Below are 24,439 nucleotides of genomic sequence, written 5' to 3' on the forward strand. Positions count from 1 at the left end.
GCATTTAATTAATGTTTGTTTTATTTTAGTATTTTGGAGGCTTCATGTTTTTGTTCTAGTTTTACCTTCGTACTTTTATCTTAATAGCCTTAGTCTTTCATTTATTAGCCCTTTACTCAGGATTCTCAGTTGTTATTGATATTATTTAACTCCCACATACTGTCCATACAATTAATGATATTTTTCTATTTTCTTTTTCCCTTCTTCTTTGCTTTATTATTTTTAATTATATATTTTCTGCTTTGTCACAACATGTAATATTTGTAAATTTGTTTAACACCATTTTCCCAATCTTTGCTTTAGTCTTTAGGCTCTTTCAATATATGCTGGAAGCTATAATCTTTGGGAAACTAACACAAGAACCCAAAACCAAATACCACCCATTCTCACCTATAAGTGGGAGCTAAATGATGAGAATTCATGAACACTAAGAAGGGAATAACAGACACCGGGTGGAGGGTGGGAAGGAGGAGAGGAGCAAAAGAGATAACTATTGGGGAATGGGCTTCATACCTGGGTGATAAAATAATCTTTACAAGAAAACCCCTGTGAAATGAGTTTACCTACATAAGAAACCTTCTCTTGTAACCCGAACCTAAAAGAAAAGTTAAATAATAATAAAAAAATTCTCATCATTGGTATATTTTGCTAAAGTTATTTTAGTCATCTCTTTATTGAGTAGATTTTTCAGAAAGTTGTTATATGTAAAATTATTTTTCTATTGATTTGAAACTTGAAGGACATAGTGGCTACATAGAAAATCCTCAATTTATGCTTTCTTTCACTAACTTTTCACTTTGATAGCCTAACTGCACTGGTAAATTGCTTTGTGTGTTATTTTTGAAAAGTCTAATGCCAGTCTATTATTCAGTCCTTGTAATTTACCTAGTCTTTTTTTTTTTTTTTTCCTCCTGAAAGCCTTTAGGAATTTTTAAGAAAGCTTTCGATTGAAGTATTTTCTAGTATATGTTTCAGAGCTGTTCAATTTGGGTAACTGTTTTTCTAGACATTGATACATTTTTGTCAAAATGTAATTTCAGGTTTTCTTTTCAACCTTGGGAAAATGTATTTACTTCTGTATTTATTTAGGAACATCAAGTTGAATATTTGTTCTGTTACGTTGTTTTGGTTTTCTGCTTCATGAATTCCCACTGTAGGTATGTTAGTCACACTTTGCCTGCCTTGTATTTGCACAATATTCTCTCTGACTTTCTGACTTCTCTTCATCTCATTTATATTCTCTTCATTATTTTCCTGCCTATTATTAAACTGTTTTTAATTGATTCACTGGTGACCATCATAATTTTGTCTTTTTCTTCTATTTTTTAAAGTTCAACCAATTTTTTATTTATTTCTTCCATTTTGTGTATGTGTGTGTGGGTGAGAAATTTATTTATCTTGCTTAGTTTCTGAGTTATTTTATTCGAGGTGATTTTTTCTTATTCCTAAATTTTTGTTTGAATATACTTAACTGTGGGGAGTATTTTCTTACAGTTTCTTCTGCTTATAATTTTGTGTGGGGAATTTTCCACCATTGATTTGTATTGGATCTTGATATCTTCATTCTGCAATAATTATTTTGTCCTTTTAATTTCGTGGTTTGTGGGAGTTCTACAAGGTCTTAGCTTATTAATGTATTTTAATATCATGACAGCAAAGTTCAGATACTTTGGATTTGATTGTGGTGTTGGGGTGTATTTATTTTGTGGTGGGGGAGAAATTGTTACTTCCAATTCATTGATTCTTCTTTTCCTTGTAGAAGCATGAGGTACTCCCCTCGACTTTTTCTTGTCACTATACAATTTCCTAAGCTCACTTCTGTTTTTGTTTTTGACATTTTTCTTGGCCCAGAAACAACATATTTTGAACATCACTCTTTCACATCACACATACTTGTAGATGCTTTTCCTCTTAGTTCTTGTGTTGGTCTCCAAAGTACATGTTTAAATACTTTCATATTAATGGTACACTTACTTTCTTCAGTGGACTTTGAGATCTACCTTAGACCCATCACTGACTCCCTTCTCTCTTCTACAGAGCCTAATTCAGGCTGCTGTGCCCACCATAAACTGTTGCCTTAGAGTAGAGATGAGACAATGTTTGAAAGATTTCTTTCCATGATTTGGTATTTGGGGTTTTATTTGTTTGCTTGTTTGACATTTATAGTCTTTTTGAAGTGTGGGCATTTTTTGTCTTTAAGTTATACTGAGAACTTAATTTTTGTTTACTTCTACTTTTCTCCTTTTTTATATACATTTTTGAAGGAAATATTGGGAGATGAAGACACAGGGAATTTATGTAAATTTTCTCATGTACTGCTTTAGACTTTTATGATTTATTTCTTTGTAATTTCTTCTTTGTCACATGCAGTAGTTAGTGAATATTGTTTAATTTCAAAAATTAGCCTGTGTTCTAGGTATATTTTTGTTATTGGTATCTACATTAATTTAATCTGGGTCTGAAAACATACTTAAGTCAGATTTATAATTCTTGTTGCTCAAATGTATAGATGTATAATTCTATACATCTACTGAGAGAGGTGTGTTAAAAATCTCTGACTACAATGATTGACTTGGCTTTTAAAATATTTTTTAGTCCAGTAAGATTTTGCTTTATACATATTGAAACTGTTTTAGGTACACACAAATTTTGGATTGTTTAGTCTCCTTTTTAAAAAAAAGTTTTACTTTTATTTTTATGGGTACATAGTGGATGTATATATTTATGAGGTACCTGAGGTATTTTTATATACACACAGAATGTGTAATAATCACATCAGGATAAATGGGGTAGTCACCTCAAGTATTTATCATTTCTTTTTGGTACGAACATTCCAGTTATACTCTTTTGGTTATTTTTAAATGTATGATATATTATTATTGACTGTAATCAACCTGCTATGCTATCAAATAATAGAACTTATTTATTCTATCTGACTATATTTTCATACACATTAAGCATCCCCACTCCCCTACCTCACTACCCTCTGGTAACCATCATTCTATTCTAACTCTATGTGTTCAATTGTTTTGATTTTTAACACCTACAAATGAGTGAGAACATGTGACATTTGTTTTTCTGTGCTTGGCTTATTTCACTTAACATAATGTCATCAGTTCTATCCATGTTGTTGCAAATGACAGAATCTTATACTTTTCTTTTTGTGGCTGAATAGTACTCAATTGTATACATATACCAAATTTTCTTTGCGATGGTTACACTTTCTGTTGAATAGCAGTTTTATCATTAGGAAGCAATCATTCTGGTCCGTAGAATACATTTTGCTACAACATTTAATTTGATTGATATTGTATATCTATATGTGTTTTCTTTGAGTTATGATTCGACTTTTTTTTTTTTTCAAGATGGAATTTTGCTGTTGTTGCCCAGGCTGGAGTACAATGGTGCAATCTTGGCTCACTGCAACCTCCTCCTTCTGGGTTCAAGCAATTCTCCTGTCTCAGCCTCCCGAGTAGCTGGGATTACAGACATGTGCCACCACACCCGGCTAATTGTGTATTTTTAGTAGAGACGTAGTTTCTCCATGTTGGTCAGGCTGGTCTCGAACTCCTGACCTCAGGTAACCCACCCACCTCGGCCTTCCAAAGGGCTGGGATTACAGGCGTGAGCCACCACTCCTGGCCAGTTTGATTTTTTAATATATTTTTTTCATACTTTAGTTTTCAATATTTTTGTGTTCTCCATTAAGTAATTTCTTTTAGGAAATATGTATCTTGTTCCTGTTTCCTAATTATCAAGTCTGACAAGTATTTTCTTTTAAATGGATTGGTTAATGCAGATATGTTTAAGGTAATTATTGAATATTTTGTGTTAAATCTACTACCTTTCTATTGTTTCCTGTTTTGTTAAGCTATTTAATTTGTTCTCTATTGCTTATATTTTTCTCTATTCTTTCCTTTTTTGAATTCATTAAATATTTGCGGTTTTATTTTATCCTTCTATCATTGCATTGTACACATATTCATTTATAAATTTTAGTCAGTAAAATATGCACTTTATTAGATTTAATCATAAATCAGTAACTTTATCATAATTCAAAGAAATTTCAAACCTTTTTCCATAAACCACGGTGTCATTTTGCTATTATGTCCATATATTTTATTCTATATTTATCTGAAATACCAAAAGACAAGATTATTATTGTTTTATGGTGTTTAAAAGCAATTAACTTATACCAATAAGTTATCCTTTCTGGTGTTAATTCCTTTCTTAAATATCCTATTTCCATTTAGAAATATATTGTCTGCAGTATTTCTTTTGGTGCAAGTCTCCCAAAATGGAGTATTTCCGTTTTATATGAAAATTATTTTGTGTTGCCTTCATTTTGAATATTTCCAATCGATATGGAAACCCTGTTATTTCCTTTCCAAACTTCATAAATACCACTCAATTTTCTCCTGACTTTTACTATTTCTGTTGGAAAGTCACATTTCAACATTAATCTTGCTGTTTTGAAGATAAAATGTATTTTATCTGTGTACAGTTTTAATATTTCTTAGTCTTTGCTTTTCTACCATTTTATTTTAGTGTCGCTAGATTTGTTTTGTTTTCATATTTATATTGAGGAGTTTACAGAGCTTCTTGAATCTGTGGGTTGAAACACAGCTGCTTTTGAAATTCTCGGCCTGTATTTCGTCAGACATTTTTCTTCTGTCTCAATTTCTCTACAACTCCACTTGCGGGTATGTTTGACCTCTGCTATGTCATTACATCTCATACGCTCTTCTGTAATTTTCTCTCTACTCTATTTGTGTTTCAATCTGCTCTTTATTACCGACCTCATTTCCCGTTCAATGTTTCTCACTTGTAGTCTTTACACCCGATTTTTAAATCAATTTCAGGTATACTATAATATTTGCAATCTTTTCTTCTATTTTCTTATATTTATTAACAGAAGTTATTTTAAAATCTTTGATCATTACAATGTCTTGATAACTTGAGTAACTTTTTAAAATTTTCTTTTCCATTGTATCTCTCTGTTTAAGGTTATGTGGTTGTATTTCATGGAATGTGTCTTAATTTTGTGTTGAATGCGTGTAGGGTACGTGAAAAATAATGGAGATTCTACAAGATATTATTTTATTCCAGAGAGGACTTAATTTTGTTTTGATAGTCAGGTTGAGTAAAGAAAATCACTGTCATTTGGTCAGAACTAGCATAATTTCCTTGGTAAAACTTTTATTTTGCCTAAGACACAACCTTTTGAGATGTCTGGACTGACAGCCTGAGGTTTGTACCAGGATCCTCTCTCCTTTTTTAGCCAGACATCCCTAAAATAGCTCAACGCTCTTCCTGTTGTTTTAGATGCTTAGGAGCTGCTTATATTTGGTTTGTCAAAATCACGTATGTACAATTTAGGAAACAGCAAATGCCTTGAGGGGAAATCGTATGTAGAATGTCCGATTAAATTCTGTGTGTGTGTGTGTGTGTGTGGGTGTGTGTGTGTGCACACCCGTGTGTGTGTGTATATTCCAGGGAAGTCCTAGCTGTCCTGATAGCCCTTAATTCGAAGTTTTGTCTCTCCAGCCAAATAAAAGAGCTAAAAGCTCTAAGCTGCTCTGTTCTGTTCAGTCACTATTGCTGTGCTGTCAAACAGCAAATATACCAAGGGGAAAAAGTGGCCAAAGAATAATGTAGAACTCACCTCATTTTCATTATTTTCAGGGAATTGTTACATCAAATTTTGGCTATCTGATTTGCTCTGCTTCCTTCACCATCTGTGTGTGTTTATTTAAAAAAAATTATAGTTGTCTTTATTGGGGTGGATATTTTGATATCAATTAAACCACAAAGGAAGCATCAGAAGTCTGTATTTCTGTTTTACTCCTTATACTTTACTATTATTATTTTGTGTCTGCTTTCTCTCTATATAGAGAACTATATACAGTTCCCTAAAACTATAAATCACTGTATTCCTAATGGCTAAATCAATGCTTAAAATATAAACTAGGTTCTCTTAATATTTACCAAGTATTTGTAGAATAGAATCCATTGTACATAGTCTTTTTTAGTCCATGTGTAGGTATTTTGATAGTTGCCCTACTCCATGAGTTTTGCAATTTAAGTACATTTATTTCAGATCAAGCTATGAATGCTCAAATTTTATATACAGTTGTGATAGCATCACTGTGTTTAATACATTAGGTTAAATGTGTCCTGGATACCTTGATAACTGTATCATGCATGGTAGCATTTTTTTTCTGTGCATCTGACTACATCATAGGTAACTTAATTGTTGAAGTAATTTTTGTATGTATAGCTTTCTGTCCAAAATATGTTTTAGTACCCTTTGTCTTTGGTGGTGCTATGAAAACTTATATAACCAACTTATTGAGGTCTTCTGAACTTAATGGAGAATTAACATAAAAAGGTTTTGTTCATCCAGTTAAGCTTCTATTGCTTTATGATGAATATTATTTTCCTATGTTTTTTATTTTTTTGAGGCATTGTCTCATGCTGTCATCCAGGCTGGAGTGCAGTGGTGTGATCACAGCTGACTGCAGCTTCAACCTCCTGGGGCTTAGCTGATCCCCCACCTCAGCCTGCTGAGTAATTGGGACTACAAGAATGCCACACCGCACAGCTAATTGTTGTATTGTTTGTATTTTTTGTAGAGACGGGGTTTCACCATGTTGCCCAGGCTGGTCTCAAACTCCTGAGCTCAAGCGATCTGCCTGCCCCAGCCTCACAAAGTGCTGGGATTACTGGCGTAAGCCACCATGCCTAGCCTATTTTCCTACTTCTTAACAACTTTACAAGTAGATTCTATGACTTTCCAAACAGTTTCAATTATTTAAATAGTTCAGCCTAATATAAAAATTTAATATCCAGATTAAAAGACATCCTCTCTTGAGACACAGGTAAGACAAGCACCACTAGGGTGACACTGTGAGGGTCGGAGGATGGTAAGAAAGGAAGTAGTGTGGCTTGTTGTTTTATTCCATCTCTTTATCTCTTCTATGTTTCTAGTGACGGGGACATGGGAGGGATATAAAGAAGAATGGTCTACTTTTTAACTGGGCGTAGTTGCAACCTTAGTCTTGTTACTTGTTACTTCTTTTTGGGCTAACACCAACTGGCCTTAGGTGTAAGTTAAAGGCTAGACGTATAAATAATGACTTTTATGGTTAGGAGGTATAAATAATTTTTGTTGTTTTTCATAGGCATTTTATATGGCTCAATTCCCTGGCTTGGGAAATCTGGATGCTTTTCTGTATCTTCCACCTGCCTTAACTCCTTTCATCAGCAATCTAGTCTGAAGATATGTGCTGCTGATGCACAACTCTCTTGAGGTCAAAAAACCTGTGAGATGCTGCTAACCAAGTTGTTTTCTTTTGGCGTGCTTTATACCCACAAGAAAATAAAATATCCTAAAAGTGCTAAAGAGTAGGTGTGCAGCTCTTCCTCTGCTTTTTCTTCTTTAAGTCTTATCACTTCTATTTTTCCTTTTCCCTGATCAGGTATGGGAGCAAGAGCAGGTTGCCAAGTCTGCTGCCTAAACATATATTTAAGCAGAGAATGAGAAACCAGCCTTCAATTTTCCTGAGAAGACATTCTTGGGAATACACACACACACACACACACGCCATTTAAATATAGATATATGGTGTGTGCGTGTGTGTGTGTGTGTGTGTGTGTGTGTGTGTATTTTATAGTGGGATATACACTATAGCATGCCTGTATTGTAAGGTGCGAAAAGTAATTTATAAGGAAATATTTGGCATTCTATATGCGAATGCTCAGGTTTAACTACACTGAAACAAATTATGAAGCTTCCAGATGCTTGCATTTATACACAGAATGACTGCATATTGGAAAGCCTGCATAAGTCAAGAGATATAAATGTGTCTTATCAGTGACTCCAGTACTATGAGCAACATTGTAGTTGGTGATATGACTGTCTAAAATGATGTACAACATTTTGTAAAATTCAGAACAAAATAAATACCATCTTCCTGTGTTTTATTTTTCAGGAATTCCCGGCAAACACAAAAATACTTTGTGTTTATGTGTAAAAAAAACTCATCTTCTAGGTTCAGACTATAAAGCATACTGTTTTACCTATATGAATGCTAGACAGGATATTCAAAAATCTTGTTAAATGTGGGACAATTTTTCATTGCATATGACTGTTTTATGAAGTTCAAGCACTTCATCCACTAAACACTATTCCTAACAATCCCAATTTTTGTGACGAACACAGACAGCTGCCCAGAAATTTTCAAAATAATTTACAGGAGACACGGTGTTCTCATTGAGAACCACTGGTGAACATTGTTCATTAAAACTTTCTGAAATGATAGAAATGTTGTTTTGCATTGACCATTTTGGAAGCACTGGCCACAAGTGGCTGTTCGGTACTTGAAATGTGATTAGTGTGGTTAAGAAATATTTTTATTTCATTTAAATGCAGTTAATTTCTATTTAAATTTAAACAGCCATATGTTTCTACTGGCTACAGTATCAGACAGCTCAGCCTTAAGAATCTGCTTATCCCTATATACCTTTTCATCCACATGTATCTAAATGTAACCTGGGAAGGTTGATTGTCAAGTGGTGTTTGACGTTTCCTTGTTAATTAAGATCTCAGAAGAAGTATCTAAACTCAAGCTTGGCATGTATCTTTGGGTCAAAGACCTCTGCTGTATAGTCTAGGGAAACTGGAACATGTTAATCATAATTATTTCAAAGTCTGTATGTGATATGGGCCTGGAGTTTTCCTTCTTGGGACATGTTTATGAGCTCTACCATTTAATAACCATAGGCTTTCTGTTAACTAGATCAGTATTTTATTTTTCTCAATTTTATAACCTGTAACATTATTTTCATTTTTATTTACTTTTGAAAAATTTATCTCCTCCTGATTTTTTTCCTGATTCATGGATTATTTTTTAAATCTTATTTAATTTCTAAATATTTAGGGATTTTTAAAGATATCTTTTTTGTTAATGACTTCTATTTTAACTTTGTTGTGGTCAGAGAATATACTTATATTATTTCAACCTTATATAAGCATAATACGATAATGAAAACCAGGAAGATAATATTGATATATTACTACCAGTGAATACTTGGCCCCACTTCCCAATTGTCTCAATAATGTATTCACAGAAGGATGATTCAGTTCAGAAATAATATCACATTTTTGTTGCTTTACTAGTGAATTTCACCACATATAAAAGAAAGAGCTACTATAAGTCTTACACAAATTCTTTCAAAAAAATAGAGAAAGGATACTCAACTCATTTTACTAAACCAGCAAAATCCTGATAACTAAACCAGACAGGGATATTACAAGAAAAAATCGATACACTCGTATCTCTCATGAATGTATCGGTTGAATGAAACGGTTGGTACATTTATGAGAAGCAATTATTTGCAGATAAAAACAGTTGACTCCCTGAGTCAACTTTCAGAAAATCGTCATAGAGGCTGCTCTGCCTATGGAGTAGCCATTCTTTTATTTCTTTGCTTTCTAAAAAAAAAAAAAACACCAAAACCAAAAACTTGCTTTCACAATAAAAGAAACTATTCATAGAAATTTGAGTAGGTTGATAAAAATAAACCTGTCTATGGGCAAGGACCAGAAGGGAGTCCAAAAGCAATCAGTTGTTTAAGAGTGAGTGTTCACACTAGGTGGTTGCTTGCTTTCTTGGAATTGTACCTGTATCATTTACAAACGATAATACACTTGGTTGAATGAAATATTTAAATTGGGAGTAAAATTTATATAACATAAAATAAAGAAAAAAATTATGTGTGATAACTGCAATATCTGAATAAGTGGGACTATTTCTCTTTTTTAAGGCCTATTCTGTGACAATAAGAAAAGTGTATAAAACTCTCTAGGCTTAGAGTTTTTAATTGACCTAAATTAATTTTAATATACAAAAGTGGCCAAAAAGCTACATAATCTGCTAAAGGTATCTTAGTGAAATTAGAATAGTGTGTCCAAGAAAACATGGTTAAAATCAATTATAAAGAAAATATTTTTAAAATCTATTGTAGTTTATATTTTCTCACTGATATACCAATTACCCACCTCTACAATTAGCTCTCCTAACTATTGCCTTTGCTACTTGGAATCTGAATGTGGAAACTTTATTGATCACAAAGCTTTTTCTTTTTAAAATTTTAAATTTTTCTTCCTATTTCTATTTTCTGGATGTTCTGTAAATTGCCCTGAACCTCTATTCTTTCTATATACTGACTCCCACTGGGAGAATATCTACTTATATCCTGTTGAGCAACTTAAAGCAAGTACTTAGAATAACAGCACAGAAAGAAACCTTGCAAAAATAATCCAGTGTCATCTCTACCTGCCTTCACATTTATATATACATATGTGATTTGCCATGGCAGTACATGGTTTTCTCATGCATCGTTATGCTATTGCAAAAAAGAGATCTTTGATCTCCATGTGTATTGATGAATTAAACATAGTCTGTGCTTAATTTCAAGATGTTATTTAGAGTCTGGAATGACAATTCTCTGTTAGTTTTATTTTTCTAGTTTTAAATTAAAATATAACGTTTTAGTTTTTGAACATTACTCATATCGTGCAACTGAATAAACTTTGGATTGAGAAAATCATAGTGCTAAGAAAGAGTACTTAGTCAATTTCCAAAAAGCCTGTATTTTAAGTAATATTACTCATAAGTATTGTTCATAGTATGAATCAAAGCAACAATGAGTCATTATTAAGAAGCAATTACCGATTTCTGGGTTTTTTTTCTTAATTATATTTTAAAGCATGTCACCAACCTTGGTTTTAAAATTAATATGAAATATTGTAGTCTACTTTCGGGTTTATTCGTCTTTGTGGGTTGGTGCTGCAGATTCAAAGATCAGATCAAATAGCACTCAAGTTTACAAAATGGTGAACAGAATAACTCAAAAAGATTCGTCATAGCTTTCACATACATATTTAACAATTATTAACTAAGTATCTTCTATATTAGTAGCAATATTGGACTATATGACTGTTCTTTTGTCTCATCCTGGGTGCAATTGCTCTATGCTCATCACAAAACCCTTCAGTGTTTCTGCTTCTATGTAACTCATGCCAAAATGCCAGAGTTATTTTTCTAATGTATATGTTTATCTTATAATTGGCTAAGAAATGTTGATGTCAGGAAACCAAGACAGTTAACTTATATCTATAACCTCTGACAATGTAAACGTAGAAAACATTTATCCTCTAAAGAAAATTGTCCCAGGAACAATTACCCTCTCAATGTAGACAATGTTCAGCTTTGAATATGTGAAATAAAAGTAGGCACTCGCTGTTTGCTGATTTATCAGTTTAACTGAAAAAAATCTCTTATTATATAAGAATGGTATATTGTTTATACCAGTTATAATTACTTATAAGTGGCAATAAATATACTTACAAATGGAACTAGTAAATCTATTGTCTTGTTGTTAACTGACTTTCATGAAAATCATTCTGTAAATCTAACTATAATTGGCTTAATTTTATATTTATTGGCTACAATTCTTAGCTAGTCAGAAACAAATGAGAAACAGTTAAAGCAACTCATCTCAGAAGTCATCAGCTTATGTTAAATTGTAAAACCTTCTATAAATCATATGACCTACTTTTATTTAAGATATCTAATTGATGGCTAACAAATGGAATTGCATTTTCAAGTATTGTGTAGGTCTAGAAACATAGTTTTGTGTACTAAAATTAAATCTGTGTTTTTAAATATGTATGCCATATAATAATATTTTTGCTTGAGGAAAAACAAACTAGGTAAGTGTTGTATGTTTTATTAAGTGTATTTTTAATTGCAGGGGGTAAAATATTATTCTAAAATTTTATAGACATTGTTTTACAAAATGCTTCAAGTTTTTCACTGAAGTTTGGTAGCTTGAGGGCTCTGTCAGATTGAAAAATGCCAAGACCAGGAGACTGAAACTGAATAGATATTCAGCCTGGCAGACTTGTGTGTGTATTAAAAGAATAAGTACATCTTGCCTGGTCAATCACAGCATTGCAATTAGAGTGATAAGTACTCGGTCATATGGGAAAAACAGATGAAGTTTGAAAAGGTTAACTGAGCATGTATGACTAAAAACATGCCACAATAACAAAGTTTCAGTCTACAAGGTCATTTTTCTGCATTATCTCATGTGCTTTATCTCTGTATAATTATCTGTGACTTATTTGCAAACCAAAAAGATTGTTTTTATAATGGCTACATTTCTGCATTTCATAATAAAAGATGTTTTATGATTGAAATGGTAAGATATAAGTAGTTATTAAGATTTCTTTAAAACTAAGATTTATTTAAAACAATGTCTAATCGTATCTTTGACCTTTCTTTTTGTTGATATTTTGCAGTGAGGCCCACAGTAATTGAAACTGATGTTTATGTAAACAGCATTGGACCAGTTGATCCAATTAATATGGTGAGTAAGAAATATTAAAAATAATATCTGCCACAGAGATCTCTCAAGTGTATGCCTCCAAAACAGAATTCGCATGTGAGTAACTTTTTATAGTTAATTCTGAATGAATTCAGATCAACATGTACAATTACTTTGTGCCAGGTATTGGCAACTGGAGCTAAACTATACCTGTATCTAAGCATCTGTATCTTGTTATTCCAATGTGCTGTGTTTGGTAGAACTATGCAATGGCATAACAAATTATCATCTGATCCACCAAGAAGAGGTCCCTGAAGAAATGTGGAAAGAAAAAACATCAGAAAGCCTGAGGGGAAAGTAGTCAATCAGAGAAAAAAAAGGACTTACTGGCAGAGAAAGCAGCATGCACAAAGTCACAGAGGAATGAAACAGCCTGATAATATCAGGGGGACTTCCAGCAATTTGATGTTACTGGAATATAAAGTGTAAAGTAAGGAATTGAGGCAAAAGGGTTATTTAAGGGTCTTATCAAGGACGGTCTCGTAAGCCATCGTAATAGGAAGCTTGTAAATTGTATTATGTATAAATTGTATCCCTTGGGAGAAGATAAATGACAGGAAACATTTTATCAGAGGAGTGTCAAATGCAGATGTACATTTTTAATACATCTCTCTTATAGCAGTATAGAAGATGGAGGTAAGAGTCCAAGTTAGGGTTACAGAGACCCATTACATGTTATTGTGTTAGTCTGGACAATAGATCTTCAAGGGCCTAACTACTGCAGTGGCAATCAAGGTGGAGATGACAATAATATATATTTTTCAAAATAGATAATTTTTTGAGAATTTGGTGACTTATTAATTATGTGTAACCTGACTCCAAGGTATCGAAATGAAGAGACTTTGAAGGTGGTAGAGTCATTATCAGACGTAGGAATACAGTGCAGGCCTATGTACCCCAAATGCTCATGGTGCATTCAGGAGGAACTGTCCAGCAGCATTTCGCCTTATAGATCTGCCACCAGGGAAGATGTTAGGACAAAATATAGATGTAGATGAGAAAGAGAAAGGAGACAAGCAGTATATAATAAAGCTTAAGACTTAAGAATGTGTGAGATGATCTAAGAGAATATTCAGATTAAGAAGATCACAGATCTGAGGACCAGATGGTGTAATGAGATGAATGTATATAAAATATAGTTGCAAGAAAGAGAAGCACAGAAAGGGGACATATTCAGAAAAGTCAGAAGGGTAGGAGCAAAACCGAGAGAAGATGATATTATAAAATCTGAGACAGTAAAGAGGATAAAGAAGGAGTGAATGATAATGAATTACAAATGCACATGAGAATACAATAAAATGGATTCGATAGTGATAACTGGCATTGGTAAGTAGGTGGTGTTGAGTATCTTTGTTAGGAGAAATTCAGTTGGAATGGTGAAGGCAGGAAAGGGATAACAGCTGGATTGCACATCCCTCCTTCATCTTCAAAACTGATCTCATGTCCAAACTTTTTGCCATGGATCCCTGAGAATAAATATGGTTCCTGCAGGGATAGTCATGTAGTCATGTGCTGGTTTCTGGGTGCTAGGGAGTGAGTGGGAATGTAGATTTAATTTTATAAACTACTATTTTGAGAAACATGGCTTAGAAGGAGATGAGATAAGAGTATGGGGGTAGAGAAGGTAGAGGAGAGAAGAAGAGAAATAAGGGAGGGAGAGATAATTTGAGAAAATATCAAGACAGGACCATTTAGAATAAAAACTAAGAAAGTGTGATATTCATTTTTTATGTTTTATACATAGAATAAATAGTGTTTTATTACTAATGAAGAACAAAATTAACAATGCCAAAATAAGCAACCGGCATTATTTAAAAAAAGACTTCATAATGTTCAGTTCCAAATGCTAATAATCCCATTTCTGTGAGTTCAAACTACTGGGTCCCATGGAATGCATTCAATAAGGTCTTCTACTCCTCTCCTTCGCTTTTGCCTTTGGTATTAGTTCGCTAGGGTTGCCACAACGAAGTAGCACAGACTGGTGGTTTAATCAACAACAATCTATTTCTTGCAGTTACAGAGACCAGAAGTCCAAGATCAAAGCCTTGGCTGGTTTGGTTTCTTTTTAGGTCTATGTCATTGTCTTGCAGACAGCTGCTTTCTCACCGTGTCCTCACATGGTCTTTTCTCTGTGCCTGTGCATCCCTGGTGTCTCTTTCTGTATCCAACTTTGCTCTTCTTATCACAAGTCATATTGTGTTAGGTCCCACCCTAAAAGCCGCACTTTGACTTTAAAGGCTCTGCCTTTAAATATAGTCACATTCTGAAGTTCTTGGGATTAAGTCTTCAACATATGAATTTAGGGGTAACACAGTTCAGCCCATAAGACATCCAAAGATAATTCTCAAATATTTTGCTGATTTTCTTCTTCATTTTATTTATTCAGTATTATAACAGTCAAGTCATCCCCTTATTACAGGCTTTACCACTTTATAGCTGGTGAGCCTTTATAATATGCCTAACAGTTGCCTATGTCTGCTTACTGCTTTGGTGTGACAGTCACACTCAGTTTTTCTCTTACTCGATGTAATCTTCACATGACTCTCATTAACTTTTACAGCTGTCTGCACTGATTATTGTAGTGACAGCATTTTAGCCATGCCATAAGTGACATCTTTGTCACATTAGTGCAAGAAAATATGAACTGGCTGTGGATAAATTGAATTTGAGAGGATGAAGGAATGTTCCAATAGACTGACTTAGAAGTTAGTCTTAAATTAGGGGCTAAAATTCAGGGAAAAGTCGAGGCTGGGGCCAAATCTTTGTCAGGAATTTGCTAAACCTCTGTGAGATGGGGGAAAACAGCCTTAAAGTGAAGAGAGAAGAACGAAGAAATGAATAGCAGACCTTAGGGAACACATGTATTTAAGGACCTGAAAGATGAAGCTGAGATAATAAATGAAACATTAAGGTTGGCAAGAAAGTGACAAAACAATGACGTGGAAACCAAGGGAAGAGAAAGTTTCAACAAATCTTTTTAGTATTAGTTCTACCCAAACTACTATACAATCAGTTGATTTTTGCAAACAGAAAACTTTTAATATACACATGTAATAGGTTGCATTTTTTAACGATATGCAAATATCAGATTTCATAAAGTAGTACATTGCTAAAATGTTATTTTTTTTCTTTAGTGGAATATTGTAATGTTTAGTTTCTAAGTAACCAATGCCTAGAGAAAATAAGCCTGTTTGAGCATATGGGAATGTTTGCATTTTCATGAGATGTATATTTTTTGTTTGGAGTTTATGTTTTCAATTTGCATGAATACATTAAATAGAAATATGGTCATTAAAGTAAAGAGAAACAAGATTCAAGGATGTATTGGTATTCTAGAAACACTTTGACGAGAATGGCTATCACAGACTTTTACAATGAACTTCCTATATAAAAGATCAATGGTATTAAAGATTTAGTTTCCCTAGTGGAGCAAATTACGCACTTGTAACCTTCAACTGTGATCGTTTAAAAAAACCTAATTAAATAAAATTGCTATTGAAACTAGTGATACTAAAACAGGTGAAAATAAACAAATTAAAGAACCCCATGGAACACTTGATAATGTTAATTAAAAAGAAAAGCATTGTAATACTAGGGATGAATAAGAAATAGGTTATGTAGAAGACTATTTTAACTAAACAATACAGGGAAATTAGAATTCACTTTTCATAAAATGAGCAAAATTGCTTTGAATGTGAGTGTAATCAAGGAAGCAGATTTGAGCATATTTAAGCAAGAGGTTGCCACCCCCTTAAGTACTCATATAATTTAAGTGACCAGTAAGAAACAAAATTAATATATTAGTTTGTTTTTTTTTAAGTTAGCCAAAATTTGTTTTGCTGCATAATGGGTGTTTCTTTTTAAACTTAGATACATAAAATAGCATTTCCATAGATTTCTGAATAATGCCTAAAATGACATTATTCTACAATGCAATATGCTTTTCTTTTTACAGTCAAAATGAGTAACAAATGCAGTAATGAAGACTGGGAAAAATAGAGTAACTTGGAAAGAAGCTGTTCAATTTTATATATGGTTTGATTAAAACTATCTTCGATATAAGCAGAACAAAAATATGCAATCAGAATTGAAGTCAAGAACATGTTACTGGAGATTATTAGACAAAATAGTTATAACCTCCTAACTTTTCAGATTTGGGGGAGATTATGTATCTTTACTCTTCTAAGTAAATATCTCACAATGTTGAGTACCCTCTGACTAGCAAGTACAACACTCAAGGGCCATAGTAAGTCTTTAAAGCCAAGTCAAAATTGATAAGAGCTCCTGGAAATTCAAGATGATATTATGGGTATCTAACAGGAGGCTACAGCATAAGATTAGTAAGTACAAAAGTAGCTACAACTAAAAATTCCAGATATAATTTGGACATGAATTTAATTGTAGGAACTGGTATACCCTTATATAATCCAATATTAAGAGATGACTAATATGAAAACTTTGAAAGTAAGGGACAAGGAACAACTAATAAAAACTACTTAGATCCCAGTTCTCATCTGCAGAACTTAATTTAAATATTTTCTAATGCAAGAGTGGTATGTCACACAGCCCTAGAATATACTTCTGAAACTGGGTAGACTCTTCCTGCTGGAAATTGAAACTGGATAGAATCTTCCTGCTGGGAATTGAAACTGGATAGAATCTTCCTGCTAGAAATTCTGATTTATCTTAGTAATGGAGACCGGGCTGAGGAACAAGGGCACCAGCTATGAAGACGACAATTTAAAAAGGAGCTGGGAAGTTACCTGGGCTATACTTCAGAATAACTGCCTGCTGGAGAGGACTACAAGGGGGTGAGCAGTAGGCAAAGAGGATCAGGCAAACTTAGCAAATGACAGAATGCTTTCATTCTGGCCTGTGCAGAAATATGTAACAGGAATGCCCATTTTCAGAATCTTTTTAAACAGAAAACGAAAATCTAATTGCTCTCTACAAAAGGAAAAAAAAAACTTTTTAAACAAAAATGTATGTGGAGCTACAGAAGTCACAAACATTATTTATTATAGAATGTAAATAAGGGATTTTTCTCAATAATAATTGTTTTTCCTTCATTGAAGTGAAATGGCCAAGTATCCAACCTTAATGTGGATAGGCTATGATTACTAATCCATAAAAAACTAGAAAAAATTGTAACCAATTCAAGACTGTCTACCTTGAGGTATCTATCTTGAAGTGTCAAAAAATTCAAAAAATTTCTGAATTTGTTTTCTAAAAATTCAAAATATTCACTTTCAATATTTGACCAAAATCTATGGTCAAATAGATTTAATAGGAAGTTCAAAATGGTGAGAACTGACTTTTAAGTAAGCCTCTTTAACTTTTCAAACCCATTTTGATAATAAACTCTCAAGACATATAACTTGTATTTAAGCATTGTAAACATATGGAGAAAACTGGTGCTCATAGAGATATTCTTTCCATATAATTTATTCCATTGCAAGAAACACATGTTTCTAGGGTGGTTCATGCAATTGGTTCTAGCATTCTATAGGCTGATCTCTTTCTCACCCTCTCTTTTCCTCCCTCCCACCCTCTCTTACTCTGTCCCTCTCTCCCTTTTATGTCTCTGGGCTTCTCGTTTTAGGAGATAAAACCTTTAGCTATAGTTTCTACATATCAAAGAAACCCTTTTTATTCATTTTACTATATTAACCGGAAAGAGTCAATTCTTGCCAAGCACATTAGCTTGAAGAATTTTGAAATGGCAAATGCTTGGAAATAAGATTTTGTTTGCTATTTAGATAACTGACCTGCGTATGCTAATGGTGGGGAAGAAAAAGGTATTAGTCTTCTTAGATGTGATTAATTGCAGTACTTTAGGAAACACATTTGTATTTTTAAAATCTATTATAAGTTTATTTTCTTAGTGTTTGCAGTATTTTAAAGCTTGAAACTATAGTTTTAATTTCTTTTCTTCTGCATATTATATTAACTTTTTGTCACTACATAACATAAAATATATTTTTAACAGATATTATTTTAAAATAATAAAAAATTTAGTTACTTTTGATTCAACATTTGTGGAGAAAAAATTAAATATTAGAAATAAATAAAAGTCATTTTCATCTCTGTTTGTTTTATCCAGTGTGTTCATTGGCTCTATAAATATGAAGTGAAAGTTCCTAGTATTAGGAAATTAGATTAACCTTAGAATCTCTAAAAATTGTCAAAATAATTTCATTTCTTAATTCAAATACACGTTATATATATATTTCATTGTTTTATTTGTCTGTTATATATTTATTTACCATTTATTATAGTGACAATTGGTTAATTGTGAAAAAAGATATCAGAAAAGTTATGTCATCCTTTCTTCAGAAGACATAAAACCTAGCAGAGGAGATAACTAAAAATGCCAATTAGACTGAGATAGAAGGGAAAAGGCAAGAAAAATGCTGTGTATGAAGCTATACCTATTTTAAATTGTAAATGGTGATCCTAATGCTATTTTCTTCTGAAAATGTTCTTCATAAAATAGTTTTTTATTATAAAGGAAATACATACTCAATCTAGGAAAATTAGAAATTTAATTTAGATAAAAGAAAAAATTTAAAATATCCTGAAATATTATATCTAGTGGTCACCATTGTTACGATCATAACTTTATGTACATATTTTTACCCAATGCTTTATTAACCTCACTATTTTATAGTATTATGTTTTTCTGTGTTAGACTATGTCATTACTTTTTAAAAATATTTTATTATTATTATACTTTAAGTTTTAGGGTACATGTGCACAGCGTGCAGGTTTGTTACATATGTATACATGTGCCATGTTGGTGTGCTGCACCCATTAACTCGTCATTTAGCATTAGGTATATCTCCTAATGTTATCCCTTCTCCCTCCCCCGACCCTACAACTGTCCCCAGTGTGTGATGTTCCCCTTCCTGTGTCCATATGTTCTCCTTGTAAATAATATGCAACATTTAACGGATTTTTTAAAAGTAATGATATACTATGTCATTACTTTTAAAAAATCCGTTAAATGTTGCATATTATTTAGTAATGAATTATTTTACATGTGGAATATTTCCAATTTGCTGTAATTAAGAGTAATATTATTATTAAATATTTTAGCCACCATTATTATTTCTTCAGGCTATGTGTATACGCACCCTAGACCTCTTATAGATTTTGGTCAGATATTGAAAGTGAATATTTTGAATGTTTAGAAAACAAATTCAAAAATTTTTTGAATTTTTTGAAACTTCAAGATAGATACCTCAAGGCAGACAGTCTTGAATTGGTTACAATTTTTTTAGCTTTTTATGGGTTAGTAATCATAGAATGTTGTAGAATATACTGTTTGGTAATTCTGGCCTCAGGACAGGTTTGTGGGCAATGTTCTGACAGAATGAATGTCTAGTTTGCTTCAGCTCATGACTATCATAAATGTACTTAAAACTTGGTTTTTGGCCTTGCTTTAACCAGCTGCTCCAAGTCACTATTCCAAATCTCAGATGTTATAGCTGATTCAAACATACTCCTGTGATTCCTAATTTTTACACCTTTATTTACACATTTATTTATCGGAAAAGAGTGACTTTGCTAATAATATAAACACACACCCAATCATACATATCTAAGAAAAAGTAATTTAGCACATATATATATTTTTTTTATGTATATATATATATATTAACATGACCTAAGACAAATTTAGGTAGTTCGTATTTTGTCATGTTAGGAGATTACATTCTAAAATTGTGTAGAGCCACATAAATTAGTTGAATGTTAAAAACCAAAATTCCCTTAAATGTACGTATGCATGCACTCACAAACACACATATTTCCATATAGATTGTAGTATAAAGAGCTACTGCTTAGAAAAATGGTAGCCTCCATGATTCAGATTGAAGAGTCCTAGACAAATTTTCTCATCTGTAGATTTTTTAATTTATATAAATGTATGGGGTACAAGTATAATTTCGTCACATGGATAGGTTGTGCAGTGATGAAGTCAGGCTTTTAGGGTAGCCATCATCACAATAATGTACATTTACCTGTTAAGGAATTTATTATCTTCCTCACCACTCTGCCACTCCACCCTCCTGAATCTCCATTGTCTCTCATTCCACACTCTACATCCATGTGTACACAGTTTAACGTTCCCACTTATAAATGGAAATATTTGTATTTATCTTTCTTTAACTGAGTTGTTTCACTCAATGGCCTCCAGTTCCATCCATGTTGCTGCAAAATATATAAACTCCAAAATGCACTTAAATGTCCTAGAATTCTGCGATTAGATGTAATTTACTTTATATAGCAAGGACCTTTCTTTCTTTCTTCTTTTATTTGATTTTTTTTGTAGATATAAACACTCTGATAAAGAAATGGAATACAAAGCCATAGTTTTTCAAACCTTCATAACCCCAAATGATAGACAGGAAAAAGGCAATTTTGTGAAAAATAAAAAACCAAGTTCTCAGGCCAGGAGATTCTGATAGAGTAATCTCAGATGAAGTCCTGGAATTAGAATTTTGAAAATTCTGGCTGGGCACAGTGGCTCACGCCTGTATTCCTAGGACTTCAAGAGGCTGAGGCGGGAGGATCACCTGAGCTCAGGAGTTCAAAACCAGCCTGGGCAATACAGTGAGCTCTTGCCTCTAATTTTTTAAAATAAAATTTATGTAAAATTTTAAAATAAGATGTTAAAAGTAAAAAAATTAAAAATTAACAAAAAGAATTTTGAAAGTGCTTATTAGAGAATTCTAATCGACCAGGTTTGGAGATTACTAGTCTAGGCCATTTTCACCTATAAATTTAGTAGGGATTAGGTAGGATTAAAGGAAAGTAAACAATGGTACTTATAGACTGAAAGTATTTGTATGAGGAAGAGTCATTGAAAGAAACCATGTTTACCTTAGGCTTTATTCCTCCTTATAGGTAGGACTTTTTAAAAAATATATATTAATTTCTAATATTTTATAATGTTTTCATGATCATAGAGTCTTAGAGCTGGGAAAGATAATAATTATGATCTTGCCTTGTGCCCACATTTCACCAATAAGAGTGTATAAATAACTTAGTCAGCACTCTACTCTAGTAAGTCTCAGAATCAGAATTATGACAAAATTTTCCCATTCCATCCAATCAGTGTTCTTTGTACTACATATTACTCTTACTATAATGCATACTTTGGATATATTCAGTATTTGTTCTATTGATTATCTGGAAAGTATTTAAAATTATGTATGTAATTAAAATACAATACTTTATCTCTTATTCAATGTGTTATTTTTATATCTAGCAAAGGCTTAAAATTATGTAGTAAAGGTTTGTCTTAGATTGGCAATGAATTTTAACTAACACCAGCTGCTCTTCAGTTTAATTAAAATGTGAAGTAGAGAAAACTTATTTAAATATCTTGACTTTTGGCATTTTGTTATAATAAAAATTGTAACAAATTACCATAACTGAAGTTGTTACAACTGTATGATAAGCCTTGGATTTCCTGGTAGGGGTACCTAGCTTTGTGACATGCGCAACAGGATTCAAATTCCTGAGGGAAACAGAAGCAGCAAGTGCTTCTGACAGCAGTGCAAATAATGCCCCACTAGCAGGATACAATGTTGGACAGTTCTTCATTTTCTGCAGCTGGACTGTGGACAACAGTAAGCATTTTATAAACTGGTAATGATATAAATAATTTAAAACGTGAGTCATGTGGACTATTTCTAAATATATCATTTCCAAATATAGTGTTCTCTCTTGCTCAGATAGACAGACTAATTCAGACATCAAGAAAATATTTTTAGTACAGGGCAGTCACAGATGTAGAAACACTTTTCCCATTCAGATCATACAGCAATTAATCTAGCTATTTAGCATTGAACCAATCTGTAACAAATGTTGCACATGTGGATAGAAAGCAAGTTTGCCTATTGGCGATGAAGCTTTTCTAGGAAGCAGAACCTTCATCTGAATATCAATCATTTATCACAGAGGACTTCTTATCATGCTATTAATTGGTAATAAACTGTAATGGGGGAGTATAGTTTGAGTGTGTTTATACAATAGTCCCTCCTTGTCTGTGGTTTTGCTTTCTGTGGTTTCAGTTACCCATGGTCAACAATGATCTGAAAATAGGTGAGCACAGTACAATAAGATATTTTGAGAAGAAGGTAGAGATCACATTCATGGAACTTTCAGTACAGTATTTTGTTATTAAAATTATATTATATAATTCATTGTTGTCAGTCTCTTACAGTGCATAATTTATCACTTGAACATTATCATAGGTGCTTATGTACAGGAAAAACATGGTATATATAGGGTTTCCAACTATTCAAGGTTTCAGGCATTCAATGGGGATCTTGGAATGTATCCCCATGAATAAGGTGGATCTTTTGTATATTTGTTATCATACTACGTTTCATGATTAGGAAGCGTGCTCCATGCAGGTTAGACTTATTCAATCATTTATTCATCTAAATACCCCACAGTGATAACATAGATACAAATGCCATGAAAGTAAAAAACAAGATGAAAGAAAGGTAAGGATGAAATAAGTGACCAAAACTACTCATTGTCAAAATATAAATTTCATTGCTCTGGTTTAAAAATTTTTGCCTCATATGGATGACCTGAGTTATGGTAAAGAGGTTAAAATTGTGGAGTACATGATCCGAATCTCTTACACGTTGTATGATCTTGGAAAGGCTTCCTTGTATCTCAATTAAAATGAGGGAAAAGCAGGAAAAAAAATGAGAAGATAAAGCTTGGCAATATAGAATAGTCACTGGGCAAAAACAATTTGATGGAATCTGGAAAGCAAATGAAAATATTGTGAATGGAATTACATTAGCATTCTCTGCTTAAGTGAAAGGCTATCAAATATATATTTTATTTAAATTTAATAAAGGTTTATGAAAACATTTCTAATTTACCAAAAATAGTAGGCTCAGTTATTTACATGTTTTTGGATAATTATTTTTAAAATTATTTTATGGCTTATGACAACTCTTGACATAAACTAACTTCATGAAATACTTTACTCTTTTGCAAGATTACTAGATTTTAAATAAAAATTATATTATCATAAATATATCTAAAATCTGTCAAATATTAGTATTTTTACTAAGAACTGCTCTGTTTTAAATCAGTATTGAATCTCAGCAGAGGCAAAGTAAGTTTAAAATAGGTTTAAAAACCAGGTAAACACACTTATATTATATCTCACTTAATTAAAAAATTCATTGCACATGCAAAGCTAACATCACAATGGTTTTTCTGTCCTTATTTTTTGAAATGTCACTCAATACTCTTATGTTTTCAGTGTAGATCACTTCTTTTCAGATTTCATGGTCATTCAGATCAAGTTCAAGTTGCAGAGAAATAGAGACAATAACTCATAGGTAATGGATTTTTAATATATTACATCCACTCAATTGAGAAATATGAAGCGAACTTCAGAGAGACCAACAGATGGGACAAAATTACAAGAATACAGATTTTCATAGAGAACATGAGATGGAGGAATATGTTCCTTCTTGCCACAGTATAAATTGTCCCTTGTCTGGAAAACAAACACATGGATAATTTTTGTTAAAGTGTTCTGAATCCGTGGCTGTCTATTCCTACTGTTAATAGCTCTGTAATGGTTAATTTTACATGTCAACTTAGCCAGGCTATGGTACCCAAATACAGTTATGTATCACTTAATGACAGAGACACATTATAAGAAATGCATCTGTGGTCAATTTCACCATTGTGGAAACATCATAGAAGGTACTTACACAAACCTACATGGTATAGTCTACTACATACTGAGGCTATATCATATAGCCTAATGCTTCTAGGATACAAACCTGTAAAGAATATTATTAAACTGAATGTCGTAGGTAATTGTAACACAATAAGCATTTGCATATTTAAACATACCTAACATAGAAAAATACAGTAAAAATATGGTATAAAAGATAAAAATGGTACACCTGCATAAGGGGCTTATTACTGA

At 32.6% G+C, this 24,439-nt stretch overlaps 1 protein-coding gene across 2 annotated transcripts in view; it reads left to right on the forward strand.

The window, feature by feature from the left end:
• GABRG1 (gamma-aminobutyric acid type A receptor gamma1 subunit) overlaps positions 1-24,439 on the forward strand; it is an 81,053-nt gene that overhangs the window by 27,148 nt on the left and 29,466 nt on the right. For both annotated transcript variants that reach the window (XM_003258400.4, XM_030801248.1), the window contains exon 3: positions 12,371-12,438. In XM_003258400.4, coding sequence (XP_003258448.1) covers positions 12,371-12,438 — 68 coding nt within the window. The remainder of the gene's footprint in view (positions 1-12,370; positions 12,439-24,439) is intronic.

This window comes from Nomascus leucogenys, chromosome 20, assembly GCF_006542625.1.
Source record: "Nomascus leucogenys isolate Asia chromosome 20, Asia_NLE_v1, whole genome shotgun sequence".
Taxonomy (NCBI): Eukaryota; Metazoa; Chordata; class Mammalia; order Primates; family Hylobatidae; genus Nomascus; species Nomascus leucogenys.